Raw genomic sequence first — 14,292 nt, 5'->3', positions numbered from 1 at the left:
CAATCCTGATGTTCTTGGGAGACGAATGTCAGCATCAGCGGTTTAATGATTATCCGCTCCGGATAATTGCATCGCGGAGACCATCATCGCAGAAATGCGTAATGGGATGTTTGAGCGGGAAAACTTGTCCAGGGACCGCAACTCTTCAGGATCGCCGCCTTTCCAATTGAACCCGACACGCACCAAACCCGAAGACACCCCGAAGATGTCAGGCCGATACGCCTTCACCAAGACAGTTAAGGAGCTTCGGTTCCTTTTCTGCCAGACCTCCGAGCACAGCAATGCCGTCCGGTAAGTAGTGTCCTGACCTGTTGCTGGACATCTGGGATGGGGACCACCGGGCTTGAACAGGTTTCCCTTCAGGGCCTTTTAGTCTTCAGGGGAACGTTGCCTTCCGACAAGTTCAGCAGCTAATAGGTTGAATGCATTTTTATAGGTCTTTTCTCACACGGGCGTATCCCATCATGAAGAAGAACAATCCCCATGTACCGATATTGATCCGCGAGGGCACGGGCACCCTACCACGCGTGTATGCTCGATACGGTATGCTGCCAACTACTCTGCCCCTCTTTTTCGTTGTTCGAAATTCTAAAATGGGTCGGTTGAGTGTTATAAAGGACTAACACGGACACGGTTCACAGAGCTCGGCCAGGAGAAGACTCAGTCATTAGAGGGTATCGTCCATTGTCAAATCCCTAGTTAAGCTTGCGTACACACCGGCTGACATGTTTTCTAAGGCCTTTCCGACAAACAAATAGAAGAAACGGTGACGGGACTGGTTAAGCCCAGTGCGTAGAATTACGAAGGCGTTTTCGCGAGCTTTCCTATGGGAGGACACTGTACATAACCACAGACAATATCAGAATTAGAGGCATGCCCAATGATGCATCGTGCCATTCTTGTTTGAATACTAGTCTGGGCCCCTTTTCGCCGACATAACGGATCATGGTCGTGAGGCCAGGCGTTCGGGTGCCTGGGCCAAGAGCACCTTGGCGAACTGCCATCTTATCAGAGGAATCCTGCGTCCCGTATGCAAGTTTATGGCGTTCTTCGCACACGAGTTCCGTGGTGCACTTTTAGACCAGCTCGTCCAGTCCTTTGACTATCTTGGCGTGGCTGTTTTTGCTCTCGGCCGCTGAGGCCAATTTTATATCTCACAAGAAGCTCAATTGAAGGAAGCTCAAGACCCTCATAAATGAATAACAACATTAAATTGCATATTAGCCCACATCTGCGTCGGGTAGACGCATACTCTGAAGTTCAATGAAAGAACTGGTACTTATTCAACAATGCAGTGTCCACTCCTTCATGCTTGGAATCACATGCTCGTCCTTCCTTGAAGAAATCCCAACAACTTGACGAGTTGACACACTACGTTCCTCTACAATTGACTTCACACCAATCGCATGGTTTGGATTTGTGCTCCCCACATACTTCGTACCTGGAATGCGCGCTAAGCCTCGGATCTGAGGAACAAGTTAAGGAGACACGCATTGATTAAACCCAATCGATGCGGTGGCCAAAGAGAGCGGTCTGGATTTGTAGTTCAGTACATTGAGACACGCCTCGGCCATTAGGCCACGCGAAACGTGTCACCCCAAGAAGAAAAAGAATAGAAAAACGGCACCTCCCACGTTGAGGAGTAGGAACACAAATCCCACCTGCCCGTTATAAAAGTGAAAACATTTCGATTGCCGACTCAAATATCAATCAGTTTCAGCGTCGCCAAGTGGAGCATTTTTCGATCTGGCATCCCTGGTTGACAGAACGGTCTGTCCCTCTAGGCCGGGCCCTCCTTCCTGCACGACCTTGCCGTCTCCGAAGGATAAGCTGCGTAAACCGCGTTTGCGGACTGAACGGCTCACGGTGTTCCAACCATGCTTCCGCTCCACCTCGTCATTGGCTTAGCTTCTACTACTACCTCATACATGTAGGTTTGCCCTTTTTCTTCGCGAACCTTCGAATACTGCTCACAATGACTGAAGTTGATTCCTCCCAATTCTATCAATATCTCCCGTGGGACTCTGCAACTTGTTCGAGGTCAACCGTGCTGACGATCACTGAGTAGTTGTAAGTAATGGGTTCGGAGGAGACGATGGCCAGGGGGGTCTCTGGAAGAAAAGAGAAACCTCCGCATTCGCACCCAACACGACCGGCGCTTTCCGCCGCCACCCCGCCCAGTCGGACCGTTCTTCCCGGCCCTTTTGCCCAGGCCGTCAGCTTAGCGACCCGTTCCACTTGTCTCGCCATCCGAGCGAGCTCCGCCGTCGGTTCCTATGGTTTCGACGTGGCTAAGCTTGCGAGTCTTTCAAGCTTAGAGCTGGGCCGAAGCGTGGTGGAAGGCATCCTTTCTCGGGCAGGGAGCCATGTCTTAGCCAGATCGACGACAGAACTGTCTCGTGAAGAGGCTGAGAGCGTCCTTGAATCGAGTCTCGCTAGTCTACACCATGCGATGTCAAAAGCCGTGTTCTGGACCACTGCGGGCTTCGAACTGACGGGTACCACATTTTCGATCGCATCCGGGGTATCACAGCTGGTGCTTTCGACCCTGGATCAGTTCTTCGGGTCAACAGACTCCTCTCGCGCCATTGCAAGTATCGTCACACTGATACGCCGCGAGTTTCAGAACCCCGCCACCGGAGCGGACGGAGAAAAGGTCGGTGTTGCGGACCTAGTTATGGGCCTCTGCGCGCTCGCCATTCTTCAGCGTACTTGCCGTAAGGCAGTCGATTCCGAGAGTCGGCGCCTGGGACATCTAGAGATCGTCTGGGATGTCGTTGTACTTAGGGATGGTGAGAGGGTCGATGTTCAAAGTGATGACCGCCTCGACGGTGATGCATCCGATGCTACATTGCGCAGCCCATCTCCAATTGGCCCGGCAATAATGCAATCGATAGAACAGCATGGCAGCATCGAGGAGGCTGGTAGTGAAGACGATGATGGCCTTGACGACGATAGCTTGCCGGAAATACGCCTGAAGAAACAGATCATGCAATCGCTACCGGCGCATACCGCCGTATCCATCTCTACATCCATCACTACAACAAAAACCATTACCGTCGACGTCAGTGGTACCGAGATTCCGGTGCTCGCACCGCCCGCAGGAGTCAAGGTCATTGAGGAGAAGCAGCTGGCTCCTCGGAAGTCCGGCAACGTTTCCTCCAACTCACAGCTCACGTCCCAGGATGCGACACCAACTTACCGCATAGTTTACCGCGTAGATCGAAACAAATTAAAGACGACTGCGTTGCGGCGCTGCGACAGCGATGAACTCCCTTCTACCTCCAGTACAAAGGCGGGGGAAGCACCTACGATTCGCAACACCCCTAGCTCCCCTCCATCTCCACGAGCGCGCGTCAGAAACTCGGCGCCTAGTCCTTCCTATCAATCGCCTCCACAGGCCAGGGACAGTCAGACTCGCGCTCGCCCTGCCCCGTCACGAAGCCGGCCGCCTGCGGTCCAATCTAAGAGTCAAATCCGGGAGTCGCCTCCAGCTTCTTCGCCGGCTAATAAAGCTCCCGTCCCACCTAGCCATGCTGGCCATGCGCGGCTGGCCAATGAAGCAAACCAGAAACGCCTCAGGACCCCATTGGCATCTAGCGACGGGAGAGGGAAGCTCTCTACAACTCGCCAAATATCCTCGGCGGCGCACAAACTATCCACTAGACCGAAGAAAGAACCAAAATCCCCACCGAGCAACACTGGAAAGACATCTGAAAAGAGGACTGGCCTGAGACATGCGCTCAAGATGGGATCCAGCAGCACCTTGTCGAACTTGTGGAACAAGGATAATACTTCGATAGAGCATCCATCGTCGCATTCCATCGCCTCCGGGGTTGCCAAGTTCGCCGGTGGTGTTGGCCGGGGCGATTCTGGGCAGAGGGGAAGAGGGTCTGGGAGTAAAGAGACTAACTTCTCTCTTGACATCGAATACCCGCCGACGCTTCACCGGAGCCCTTCGCGTTCTAGCTACATTTCCGTGCACGAGAGGTGCCGTGACTCGATCGTCTCTCTCACCGACACATATTCGATCCACTCTACCGATGACTGTCGCCCTACTTCTCCTATTCTATCGAGAACCGACGTAGTAGATGTCGACGATCATATCGGTTCATCCTCACTCGAAATAGAGGAGCCAGATATCACAATTTTGACCCACCCGGAAAGGCGAACTCATCGCAAAAAAGCGCCGAGCATTTGCAGTATCGCGACGAACGAATCCCAAACATCACTGATTCTCTCTTCATATTACCAAAGGAGTGCATACGCCAACTCGGATGCCCTTAATCACCTCCGGCGTACAGGTATGGTAGATGGCACTTTTCCCAGATTTCACATCCTTCGCAATATTACGAGATATGTAAGGTTCTCGACCGCATCATACGGCTCAAGCTTCATGAAATACCTGGGCATATCGAAAGAAATGCCCATCCTGGAAGTTCTAGATAATACGCACCATGACATTCGATCTTTCGTCCACCACACCGAGTCCCATGCGGAAAGCATTCTCTTAGCTTCATTTGTTGACCCTCAGGGAGGGTCTGATTCGACTGGTTCAACCAACACCGGGGTTCCCTTGGTCCACTACATATCGCTAGATCACGAGTCTAAGGCAGTTGTCCTCGCCTGTCGCGGAACTCTGGGATTTGAAGACGTCCTTTCAGATATGACCTGCGACTATGACGAGCTCACATGGAAGGGCAAATCGTACAAAGTCCACAAGGGAATTCACGCCTCTGCGAGGCGTCTGTTGTATGGCGCTGACGGCAAAGTCCTCTTGACTCTCAAAGAGGCCTTGGACGAGTTCAAGGATTACGGTCTTGTCCTCTGCGGCCACTCATTAGGCGGTGCGGTAACGGCGCTCCTCGGCATCATGCTAAGCGAGCCTAATTCTTTCGGAACCAATTTTGTCACTTCCGCGGAGCCTCACAGCCGGCTCGGGTTAGAAAATGCTTGTGGGAAAGACGCGAAACACACTCACGTGTGTCTACCATCTGGGCGGCCCATACATGTTTATGCCTACGGTCCACCGGGCACGGTGTCCCCGTCACTTCGGAAAGCTACTCGAGGGCTCATAACTACGGTCGTGCAGGGCAACGATCTCGTGCCTTACCTTTCCCTTGGTGTCCTTCACGACCTCCAAGCAGTAGCCCTCGCCTTCAAGAATGACACCAGCTCGGCTAAGGCCGAAATCCGCCGTCGGGTCTGGCATGCATTTCAGAGCCGCCTAGCTGAGAAATGGTACAACCAGGCCAGATTTGCAAAGCCCAGAGATGACGAGTGGGCTTTTGCCACTCTCAAAATGCTCCGTTCCAACATGATCCATGAAAAACTCCTGCCGCCAGGAGAGGTGTTCGTTATTGAGAGCACTCGCGTCCTAAGAAGGGATGCCTTTGTGAAGTCGGATGAAGACCATATCGGGAGGCCGGCAAGGAGAGCGGTTTTGAAATATATCAAGGATGTCGAAGCTCACTTTAGAGAGGCCAAGTTTGGGACAAGCATGTTGCTCGACCATAGCCCAGCCTCGTATGAAGACGCACTCAACACGCTCAGGCTGGGTGTGGGCGGGTCTGATTTTGGATGCTGAGATTGTTAGTCAACTAATGATATCCAGATGTCATGGCGGCATAAATGGATTGGCACATGCACATTCGTAGGCCGATTCAGCGTCATTTAAGAGTTATTGATGGAGAAGGGGCAAGCGCCACGATGTAACGAGGATATGATGATATACACAGGATTATTGATTTACGCGCTATAAAAAGTTGAAAAGGAAAGAGCACCCTCTCCACAGAGATACATAGAGGTTTCTTGTTCATATTTGCCTGAGAACAGACTCACCGAGCACTACATCAGTTGTGATACAAACGGACCTGCCTTCTCAGAAAGCACAATGCAGCATCGATGCCCTTTTTAATTCACCCACCCACGACACAACCGCCCTTGGCCCTTCAGAGCACCCTTGGCTACAGTTCTCCGAGCCTTTAAGCCAGCTGCGCTGCCTAATCCGACTTCATGGTGATGATTTTGCCATTCTCATCGAACTTGATCTCTTTCACCTTGACACTTCGGAGGTGGTCAACGCCCTTGCTCAGCTCACAGTCGTGGTAAAACAGCCACCATCTACCGTTGAACTCGACAATGGAGTGGTGGGTAGTCCACCCGAGGACGGGTTCTAGGATGCGGCCGGAATAGGTAAATGGGCCGGTCGGGCTTGTGCCGGTGGCGTAGGCAAGGTAATGTGTATCTCCGGTGGAGTAGGAGAAGTGGTAGAGCCCGTCCTTCTTGTAAAGCCAGGCCGCCTCAAAGAAACGTCGGTCGTGGTCATCGGCGAGGATGGGCTTGCCGGTATCGGGGCAGAGGATCTGAATTTCCTGGACTTCGCCATCGAATTGGAGCATGTCGTCCGTGAGCTTCGCTACGCGAGCCCCCAGAGCAAACTTGCCCTCGCCGCTAGGTTCCTTGGGACCTTGCCACTCCGCATCGTAAATGTTATTCCCCTTCTGGTAGCATTGGAGCTGACCGCCCCAGAGACCGCCGAAATAGATGTACGCCTGGCCGTCATCATCGACGAAGACAGCGGGGTCGATGCTGTAGCTTCCCTTGATAGGCTCGGGCTCCGGGGTGAAGGGCCCCTCGGGTTTGTCACCAACGGCAACACCGATCCGGAAGATTCCTTGCTTGTCGCGGGCGGGGAAGTAGAGGTAGTATTTCCCATTCTTAGTGGCAGCATCGGGGGCCCATAACTGCTTAGACACCCAGGGGACGCTCTCCGCCTTTAGGACGACACCATGATCAACTACTGGTTCAAGGGGATCCAGAGAGGACGTGCTGAAGACATGGTAATCGGCCATGTCATACTGGTCACCATTGTCATTGAACTCGATGTCGGTCTCCCTGTCGTGGGAAGGGTAGATGTAGACACGGCCATTGAAGACGTGTGCCGAAGGGTCGGCAGTATAGACGTTGGTGATGATCGGGGGCATTGTTACAGTGACACTCTCTCTTCACGGCCGAGCTTGAATAAGCGATGCAGTAGTAGTACCGGGTACGATATATCGAATGCAAGAAGTCGGAGGCAGATGAGAACTATTGAGGCTACTATGAAGGCTGGCCAGGGACGCAGAGGGGGAGCAGCATCGAAGGGTTATTATATACGTCAGTGCAATCCTCATGCCCTCGACCATTCCCAAGCGTCACTTCAGCAAGCGCCCCTCAAACGTGCGAAAGCTTTACGAACCCCTCATACGACTCGTGAGGAGAACTAGTTTCACAAGGCAGGTTGCCCAGCGATGTGGGACTCGGGGACGGGAGGTCAATTTATCCAGGAGCATTTAACCGCTTTTATCCCCCTTGCGCTTGGGGACGGCTCCAAGTGTCCCTTCAATGGGGAAGCCAGACTAGTCTGGGGACAGAGGACGGATCCGGGCGAAAAAAGAACGGTCCCCAAGCTACCCCGATTTTGGAGTTCAAACGACCGCTGTCGCCTGGGCCTATCCGGCTGAATGGGTTCACGGTGGCATTGTCCAAGGAGGAGGAGGAGGAACCTTGACATTCAAAAGAAGCAACGCTGAGTATCAATATTTCAAGCCTGTCAAATCAATGACGGAAAAAAAAAATTCAATACCTTTGTATAGAGGGAAGAAATGAGCAAAGCAAAGAGAAAGAAAATAAAAGAAAATAGACGACTGAGATTGATGCACTTGTCGGCCAAACCGCTCGCTTGAGATCCGCTGGTCGATTTTGTTTTGGAGCGCGACGTCACCACATACATACACGCATGTACATACTTTGCAAGTTAAAAATTGTGGGTGTGTTGAACATTTTCGGGTTGACGGCTGCCTGGGCCGGTCTGGGTCTGTCCAGTCCCAGAAGCGTTGTGCTGCATATTCTTATTAGGGTAATGCAAGTGGGCTGGCTCATGGGATCAATACTGGATGGGCGAGATGATTCTAGGAATCATTACCTCCGTACATCAATGATATTGCAATCGGTATTTCGTGTGCGCTGCGTGGAATTGAGTGTTTGCAACAAATTGTTTCCTTAGTGTCGCCTGCATCTCGCGCTTTCACAGCTCTTATGTTGTCGGCAAAAGCTCTCTTCTGGGGAACAGCTTAATGGAGCTGTTGTACAAGTACTGCGTCCCAACTACGAAGTGGACCGCCTTGTCTTCTGCATCGTCCTCGGCTTGCCATTACCCAAAGCCAAGACGAACATGGGCCATCCCCTCTCTTGATATCCTCACAAGGCGATATGCCTGGAAGAGATTTGGTTCATGGGATTCAACGACCGCCACCATGCTATCATTCACCTGTGGGCTGGGTGTGGGTGTGTGTGTCGGGAGGGTCAAAAGTCTTGAATTCCTGTTTCCCCAAGGAGTACCTTCGCCTTCGGGTTATGCGAGCTATCTTCATCTTCCTGATCAATTATCCAGCTCGGTTCCTCATCATCGAACCAGGCATCCTGAGCATCTTGTCTTTCCAATACGTCGAGCTCATCATCAGCATCGACATGGGAATAGTCGAAGTCTGAATCCTCGCCTCGAACAAATCGCCGAGTAAGGAATTCGTTCCAAAGCTCCCGAGCTTGGTCCTTTGTCATGGAGATTTTCTCTTCCTTGCTCGATTCAGTTTCTAGGAGAATTATGTCGCGGTCAAGCCGAGATGGTTGGGGGCCCCGCTCGCTGGCTGATTGTGGTTCTGCAGTCGCACCGTTGTGTCTCTCATCACTAGTAGCCTCGGCCGCAAGTGTGGCGAGCTTGGCCTCCCCTCTCCTTAGGTCACCTTCCAGGATTCGCGAGTAGCCTTTTGCTTCCGCTTCTGCGTCCCTTTCCGCTCGGGATTGGAACTTGAGAATTAACGTCTCGTACATGACGGGATCTGGTCGCAAGGCGCTGTAAGTTCAACAGTAGAGACAGGCAACTCCCAGCCAGAGGCGGATTCGGATTATGAGGTGCGGGGAGGGGATATTTCAAGCAGACAAGAGAAGAAGAGTAAGATAAGAAAAGAAAAGAAAAGAAAAGAAAAGAAAAGAAAAGAAGAAAGGACCCGAGGAGAGCTCTCACAGTGGAAATGTTTGAATAAGTGTCGCTTGACTTACCGGCGAGTTCATGTTCCAAATCTGCCAAATACGCCGGATTCCGACGAAGATACTCCCTCCTCCTATTGCGCACCCTGACCTGGGCAATCGTCCTCGGAGATTTTGGGCTTTGAGTCATGGGCCACCGGCTTTTGAAGTCGGCCGACTCGCCCGCATCGGCGGTCTCTGGCAGAGGAGACCCGACCATGATGCTCCCCCCTTGCAAAGAGCCTGCTGTTCACTTAGCGTCGCAGTGGGCGGATTTTCCTGCAAAATTGGTATCCGGAGTTTGTATTAACCACGCGTGCGTCTCAGGCAGAGACCTGACGAGCTGGGAGTGAGCTGAGGACATATGTGGATCCGCACATAATAGTTGATAGGTATGGGAAAAAGTGCTCGGAATCTCTCCTCGAAGTGCCTGGTTCCTGATGATGATGTTTGATGATTTAGTCTTTGATCCAAGCAGTCACGCCTTCAAGGTATATATCAGGAGTACATTTCATTTCTGCGAATACATCGAAACCTTGAAACCTTGAAACCCACTTGGCCTTCATTTTCTAACATTTAGACTCGTTTAGATTTTTAATCCTCTATGTACTGAGCTATTCAATGTGTAGTTTTGAATTACTTCTCGAGCTGCTCTTCGCAGCTAAAAATTGATCGATGATTGATGGTTTACCTGTGTACTCCGTACTTGGTCCTACAAACTGGAGCCACAGTTCAATGTTGAATCATTTTGATTTGAGGATCGATGACTAACCCCAGGCCTACTTCGTACACTCACTGAATTGACAATGTCATGAGAAACAGCACAGTATTTACGTACGGTATTATTAGAAAATTTGTACATTAGACTCAGCATCACCGAGCAGCTTTAATTCCCGAGCAAGCACTGTGTGCTTCAGTAGATGGGAACTGGAAGGTGGGCAGTTGGCGTTGTTGCTTCGCATCAATATTCCTCCCGCCTAGCTTGGCCGTGAGCGTCGAATACGGCACGAGCAGTGCTTTGCCTCTTCTCTGGAAATGCAGGAGTCTTCAGGATTGGTTGTTCCTTGCACAGTCCCGAGCCATCACCAAGCTTCGCATTTTTGACTCGGTCGATTTCCGAGTCCTCGCCTAGCTCTTGCTGCCTCGTCGGAATTCAACTTGCGAATAGTTCCCCCTCGCAACCCCTGCCTGCATTTTATGGTACCTCGGATTATCGCCTGCTGACGCTGCCTGGAGAGCTCGATCCGTTATTGATGGTCATGAATTTCTATTCTCCCCTGCCCGCGACGACTTCGAATCTCCCAAGATCAACCGCTTCCCAGAGACGATTTCGTTCGGCGCAACTCGACAAGAACACGCTTCGCAATGGCAGCAATGTCGGGCCCGAGTGCCACTAGTGATCACCCACAACAACCTCTCGGAAACCCACAAGCGTCCCTTCTTCGAGCCCTGTTGCAAGTGTCCCGTGGCATTGAACCGGATGGAACTTTTAGTGACGGTCTCTTCCCGACCGAACCTCCCGCCTCCATGCGTAAAGTGTGGGTAAAACGCCGCGGGGCATCAGCTACACTCATCGCTGTTTCCACCGATGCTCTGGTAGACGACGTACGCGACTTGATACTGAGAAAATATGCCAACTCTCTCGGGCGTCACTTCGACGCTCCCGACCTTACCCTGCACATTACTTCACGGGACAAGCGACAAGCGCGCCAGCTTGGCCCGGAGGAGGTCCTCGTCAATACGCTTGACCATTATTATCCAGGCGGCCAAGCCGTTGACGAGGCCCTTGTCGTTGATATTCCTCAACAGAGGACTCCTCGGCCCTCACCTCGACCCGCAGCTCCTTACGCTTCCGGTATATCCCACTTTGCCGCGGATAGCGGGCGACCATCTGAAGCGGGAGAAGGCTATTTTCCGCCTGTTGTCGCGACCGCCTCCTCTCTTGCTCCACCCATTGGGGGCGGCAATGACCAAGCCGCTCACAGCGTCCCTACAATTGGCTCCGGCCAAGCGCCGTCGCTACCGTCCCCGGGCAGCGGCCGTCCTCGCGCCTTTAGAGACCGTTCAGAACGTCCTCGTTTGGGGAGGTCGCACACTTCCTCCCCTACCATCCAAGGGAATTCCGGGGTCAAATCCGTCGCGATGGGCACAGGTAGGCTCGTCTCACGTTCAATGTTATTGACTTGTGTCAAGTAGCTAATTCCCTGGGTCTGATAGACCAATCTACTGTGATATCGACTGTCAGCCCTCATCCGTCGACGTCCGTTCCATCCGACCCCGCGCCCACCGCTCAGGTTTCCACGCCACCTGCAAGGGCGAACTCGCCGCGCCCCATCAAAAAGAAAATTAAGAAAGTGATAGAAAAACAGAAACTTCCCGTTCCGCCTATCAATGTGCTCCTAGTGGAAGATAATCCTATCAACCTTAAGCTCCTCGAAGCCTTCGCCAAGGGCTTGAAGGTGAGATGGCAGAGCGCTATGAACGGACGGGATGCTGTCACCAAATGGCGGAGTGGCGGTTTTCATCTTGTCCTGATGGATATTCAGCTTCCCGTCATGAATGGCCTAGAAGCCACGCGCGAAATTCGGCGTCTGGAGCGCGTGAATTCTATTGGCGTATTTTCCTCGCCGGTCGGGAAAGAGCCTGGTGAGGAGGGCGGCATCGTAGAAGATGATCGCCTTGCGAACATAGAGATGTTCAAGAGCCCTGTCATCATTGTTGCTTTGACAGCTAGCTCGTTGCAGAGCGACAGGCATGAGGCACTGGCAGCCGGATGTAATGATTTTATTACCAAGGTATGTGACGCAGTAGTTATCCCTGCTAGATACATGTCTAGTATATTTCTTTTCACGTTGCTTACTTCTAGTCCATCGCCTTAGCCAGTCAGTTTTCCATGGCTCGAGACTAAGGTTAGGGAATGGGGATGTATGCAGGCCCTGATTGACTTCGACGGATGGAGAAAATGGAAAGATTTCTCTCTGGAAGCTGAAAGAAATGAGGCAGCAAAGAAAGCCGCCAGCACGAAATCCAAGACGAAGAAGAATCGCCATCCATACACGGCATCTGCGACTTAACCTCGAGTGCGTCCCGCAGAGGAACAGACGCAACCCGAATTCGGTCTTCTTCTTCTAACTCTTCTGGAAGGATTAGATCTCTCTCTCTCACCGCTTCCCTCGCATTGCGTAGCTCTTCCCTTATGCCGGATTGCTCCTTATATTATATGTATTACTATATAATGGATGGCAGGTTTTGGAATCTTTGAAATTTCAAAGTTGGGGCCAGGCTATTAATAACTAACCACATACCAGGTCGGCGTGGTTGAGCTCCTCCGATTGTAGTCATAGAGGTACGGAATTTATACTAAAGAGTCTAGACGGAGGCGATACACTTGACACCTTTGAAGTGACCATAGTGCCGAAGATCCGGCTGCAGAAAATACTCAATGCTATTTTAATTCGCAATCAGCTGCGTTCATGTTGGAATTAAAAGGAACACCTTTTCCAAGATCATGATCACAAACGCGAAACAAATCACAAAGAGGAGTGCCCCCCTTCATCCGCGTCGACCACGTACTCCACATCGCACCTCCTAACAAATATTTGAACGGTTCGCATCAAAGACGTTACTTCATATGTCTCCTCGAGGAAGGAGATTAGTCACCCACGGATCGCCTTGATGGTGTGTGGCGTAGTTGCGAACAGTGTTATCACGTGTCAGCGTGGTCCGTGCCGCTGATTCTCTTTTCACTCAACCAATCATACGATCGGAAGTACTGTTCTTGTTAAGATTTTTTCATCTCCTAGCTCTTGCTCTCTAGCATTTCTGAGAGCATTCCTTGAACTCTCCCGAGTCTCTCAGGTTTCCGCCATCATATCATCATCCTTCCCCTGAATGCCTCGCCGGGTGGCATTATTTCACTCCGGCTAAAAGGGTTGGTCGCCTACCTTTCGGAGCCCCGAAGTTGCCTGTTCACGATGTCGCCGAACCCGACAGGGAGGGTATTTCAGCATGCCGCTGGATGTCTTCCGAGAGCATTGGCAAGGGCTCGCCCTTTCTCGACTAGTCGGTGCCATAATGAAGTGAGCCGACAACGTAGGGAAATGTTCGAATGGCTCAAGACGCTAGAGCGAGACTTGACCAAAAAGCCGAACAACCCTCACTATCTCGGCGGCAATGATCAGCCGTTTCCCCAAAATCCTCTCTTCCGAAGCCAGCCTGTACTAGATGAAGACGCAAGAGAATTAATATGGCGGCGGGTTAAGAAAAACGGCGAGGCGCTGAAGGTGGTATCGGCGGATCTCGGTGTCGACGTCAGGCGCGTTGCCGCAGTTGTACGACTGAAAGAGGTGGAAAAGCGGTGGATATCTGAGGTAAGAGAATTCCCCATTTCTTTCAATCCCATTTTGAATTCTTTGGGTTTCTCATTTCCAATCCAATGATGAACTGCTTCAATATTTTTCGATTAGTCTTGAAGACTATACGCTGTATGCATGGTTACAAACAAGTTGCGAGCCTCTCTGATACTCTCCGACCGAGACCCCTTCAATGCCAGATCCCCTCGTTACAGCAGGCAGTAGTAGCTATAAAGCTAACCCGCCTCTCTGGCACCTATAGGGAAAACGCCTGGCCAAGCCGTACTCGAAAGCGATTTTGAATATGCTGCCCAAGACGTCGTACCCGGCGAGCGGCCCAAAGCCAACGCACGAACCAATTAACGACATCCATGTTCACGGTTATACGATGCAACAAGTGTTTCTTCCCACGTCGGAGTCGCGGCATTTCACACGAAGAGACGCAGCGAAGGCTTTCCACAGGACCATGCTCCCAGCCGAAGAGAGATCGCAGCATCCTGAGCTCATTGAGATGGTAAAGGATGTATTAGCTGGTGGGAATAGGGCGCGCAGCGCAGAGAAATTCATTAAGGCTGCGAAGCAGTCCGAACAGGAGTTGGTAAGGCAAGCGGAAGAAAATGCTAGGCGCGAGGCCGCCAGGACCATGAAGATCAACTCGGACCGGTTTGAATTTCGCATTCAGTCTTTTGACTCGGAGCGGGTAGGGACGACCGGCCGGGCTAGACATGCTGTGGGCTGGAGATATGGTGCTCCATTGGATGACCGGAAGAGGGGTAAGGTCAAGATCCCTACTCAAGTACCGTGATCGAGGACGTCGTCTGAAGAGGGGATGATGCCCTGTTGGTCGCCCGTGCAGCCTGGCTTGGCTACAAGG

At 51.8% G+C, this 14,292-nt stretch overlaps 4 protein-coding genes and 2 pseudogenes across 4 annotated transcripts; 4 read left to right on the top strand and 2 right to left on the bottom strand.

The window, feature by feature from the left end:
• Positions 1-94: 94 nt before the first annotated feature.
• SAPIO_CDS5187 (uncharacterized protein) lies at positions 95-703 on the top strand (the record flags this gene model as incomplete). The annotated part of the gene is made up of 3 exons (XM_016787563.1): positions 95-291; positions 437-543; positions 642-703. 3 exons carry the CDS (start codon positions 95-97, stop codon positions 701-703), a joined length of 366 nt encoding a protein of 121 aa, XP_016642578.1.
• Positions 704-2,095: 1,392 nt separating this feature from the next.
• SAPIO_CDS5186 lies at positions 2,096-5,587 on the top strand (annotated as a pseudogene; the record flags this gene model as incomplete).
• A 415-nt stretch (positions 5,588-6,002) lies between these two features.
• On the bottom strand, positions 6,003-6,986 carry SAPIO_CDS5185 (annotated as a pseudogene; the record flags this gene model as incomplete).
• Positions 6,987-8,346: 1,360 nt separating this feature from the next.
• Positions 8,347-9,286, bottom strand: SAPIO_CDS5184 (uncharacterized protein; the record flags this gene model as incomplete). Its single annotated transcript, XM_016787562.1, has 2 exons — positions 8,347-8,879; positions 9,100-9,286. The coding sequence occupies 2 exons, from the start codon at positions 9,284-9,286 to the stop codon at positions 8,347-8,349; spliced, it is 720 nt and encodes a 239-aa protein (XP_016642577.1).
• Positions 9,287-10,431: 1,145 nt separating this feature from the next.
• On the top strand, positions 10,432-12,404 carry SAPIO_CDS5183 (uncharacterized protein; the record flags this gene model as incomplete). Its single annotated transcript, XM_016787561.1, has 3 exons — positions 10,432-11,218; positions 11,284-11,861; positions 12,375-12,404. 3 exons carry the CDS (start codon positions 10,432-10,434, stop codon positions 12,402-12,404), a joined length of 1,395 nt encoding a protein of 464 aa, XP_016642576.1.
• A 762-nt stretch (positions 12,405-13,166) lies between these two features.
• On the top strand, positions 13,167-14,223 carry SAPIO_CDS5182 (uncharacterized protein; the record flags this gene model as incomplete). Its single annotated transcript, XM_016787560.1, has 2 exons — positions 13,167-13,436; positions 13,681-14,223. The coding sequence occupies 2 exons, from the start codon at positions 13,167-13,169 to the stop codon at positions 14,221-14,223; spliced, it is 813 nt and encodes a 270-aa protein (XP_016642575.1).
• Positions 14,224-14,292: the final 69 nt, after the last annotated feature.

This window comes from Scedosporium apiospermum (genome assembly GCF_000732125.1).
Source record: "Scedosporium apiospermum strain IHEM 14462 chromosome Unknown SEQ_SAPIO_0098, whole genome shotgun sequence".
NCBI lineage: Eukaryota > Fungi > Ascomycota > Sordariomycetes > Microascales > Microascaceae > Scedosporium > Scedosporium apiospermum.
The sequence above is the reverse complement of the archived record's forward strand: the minus strand, read 5'-3'. Positions and strand labels throughout refer to the sequence as shown.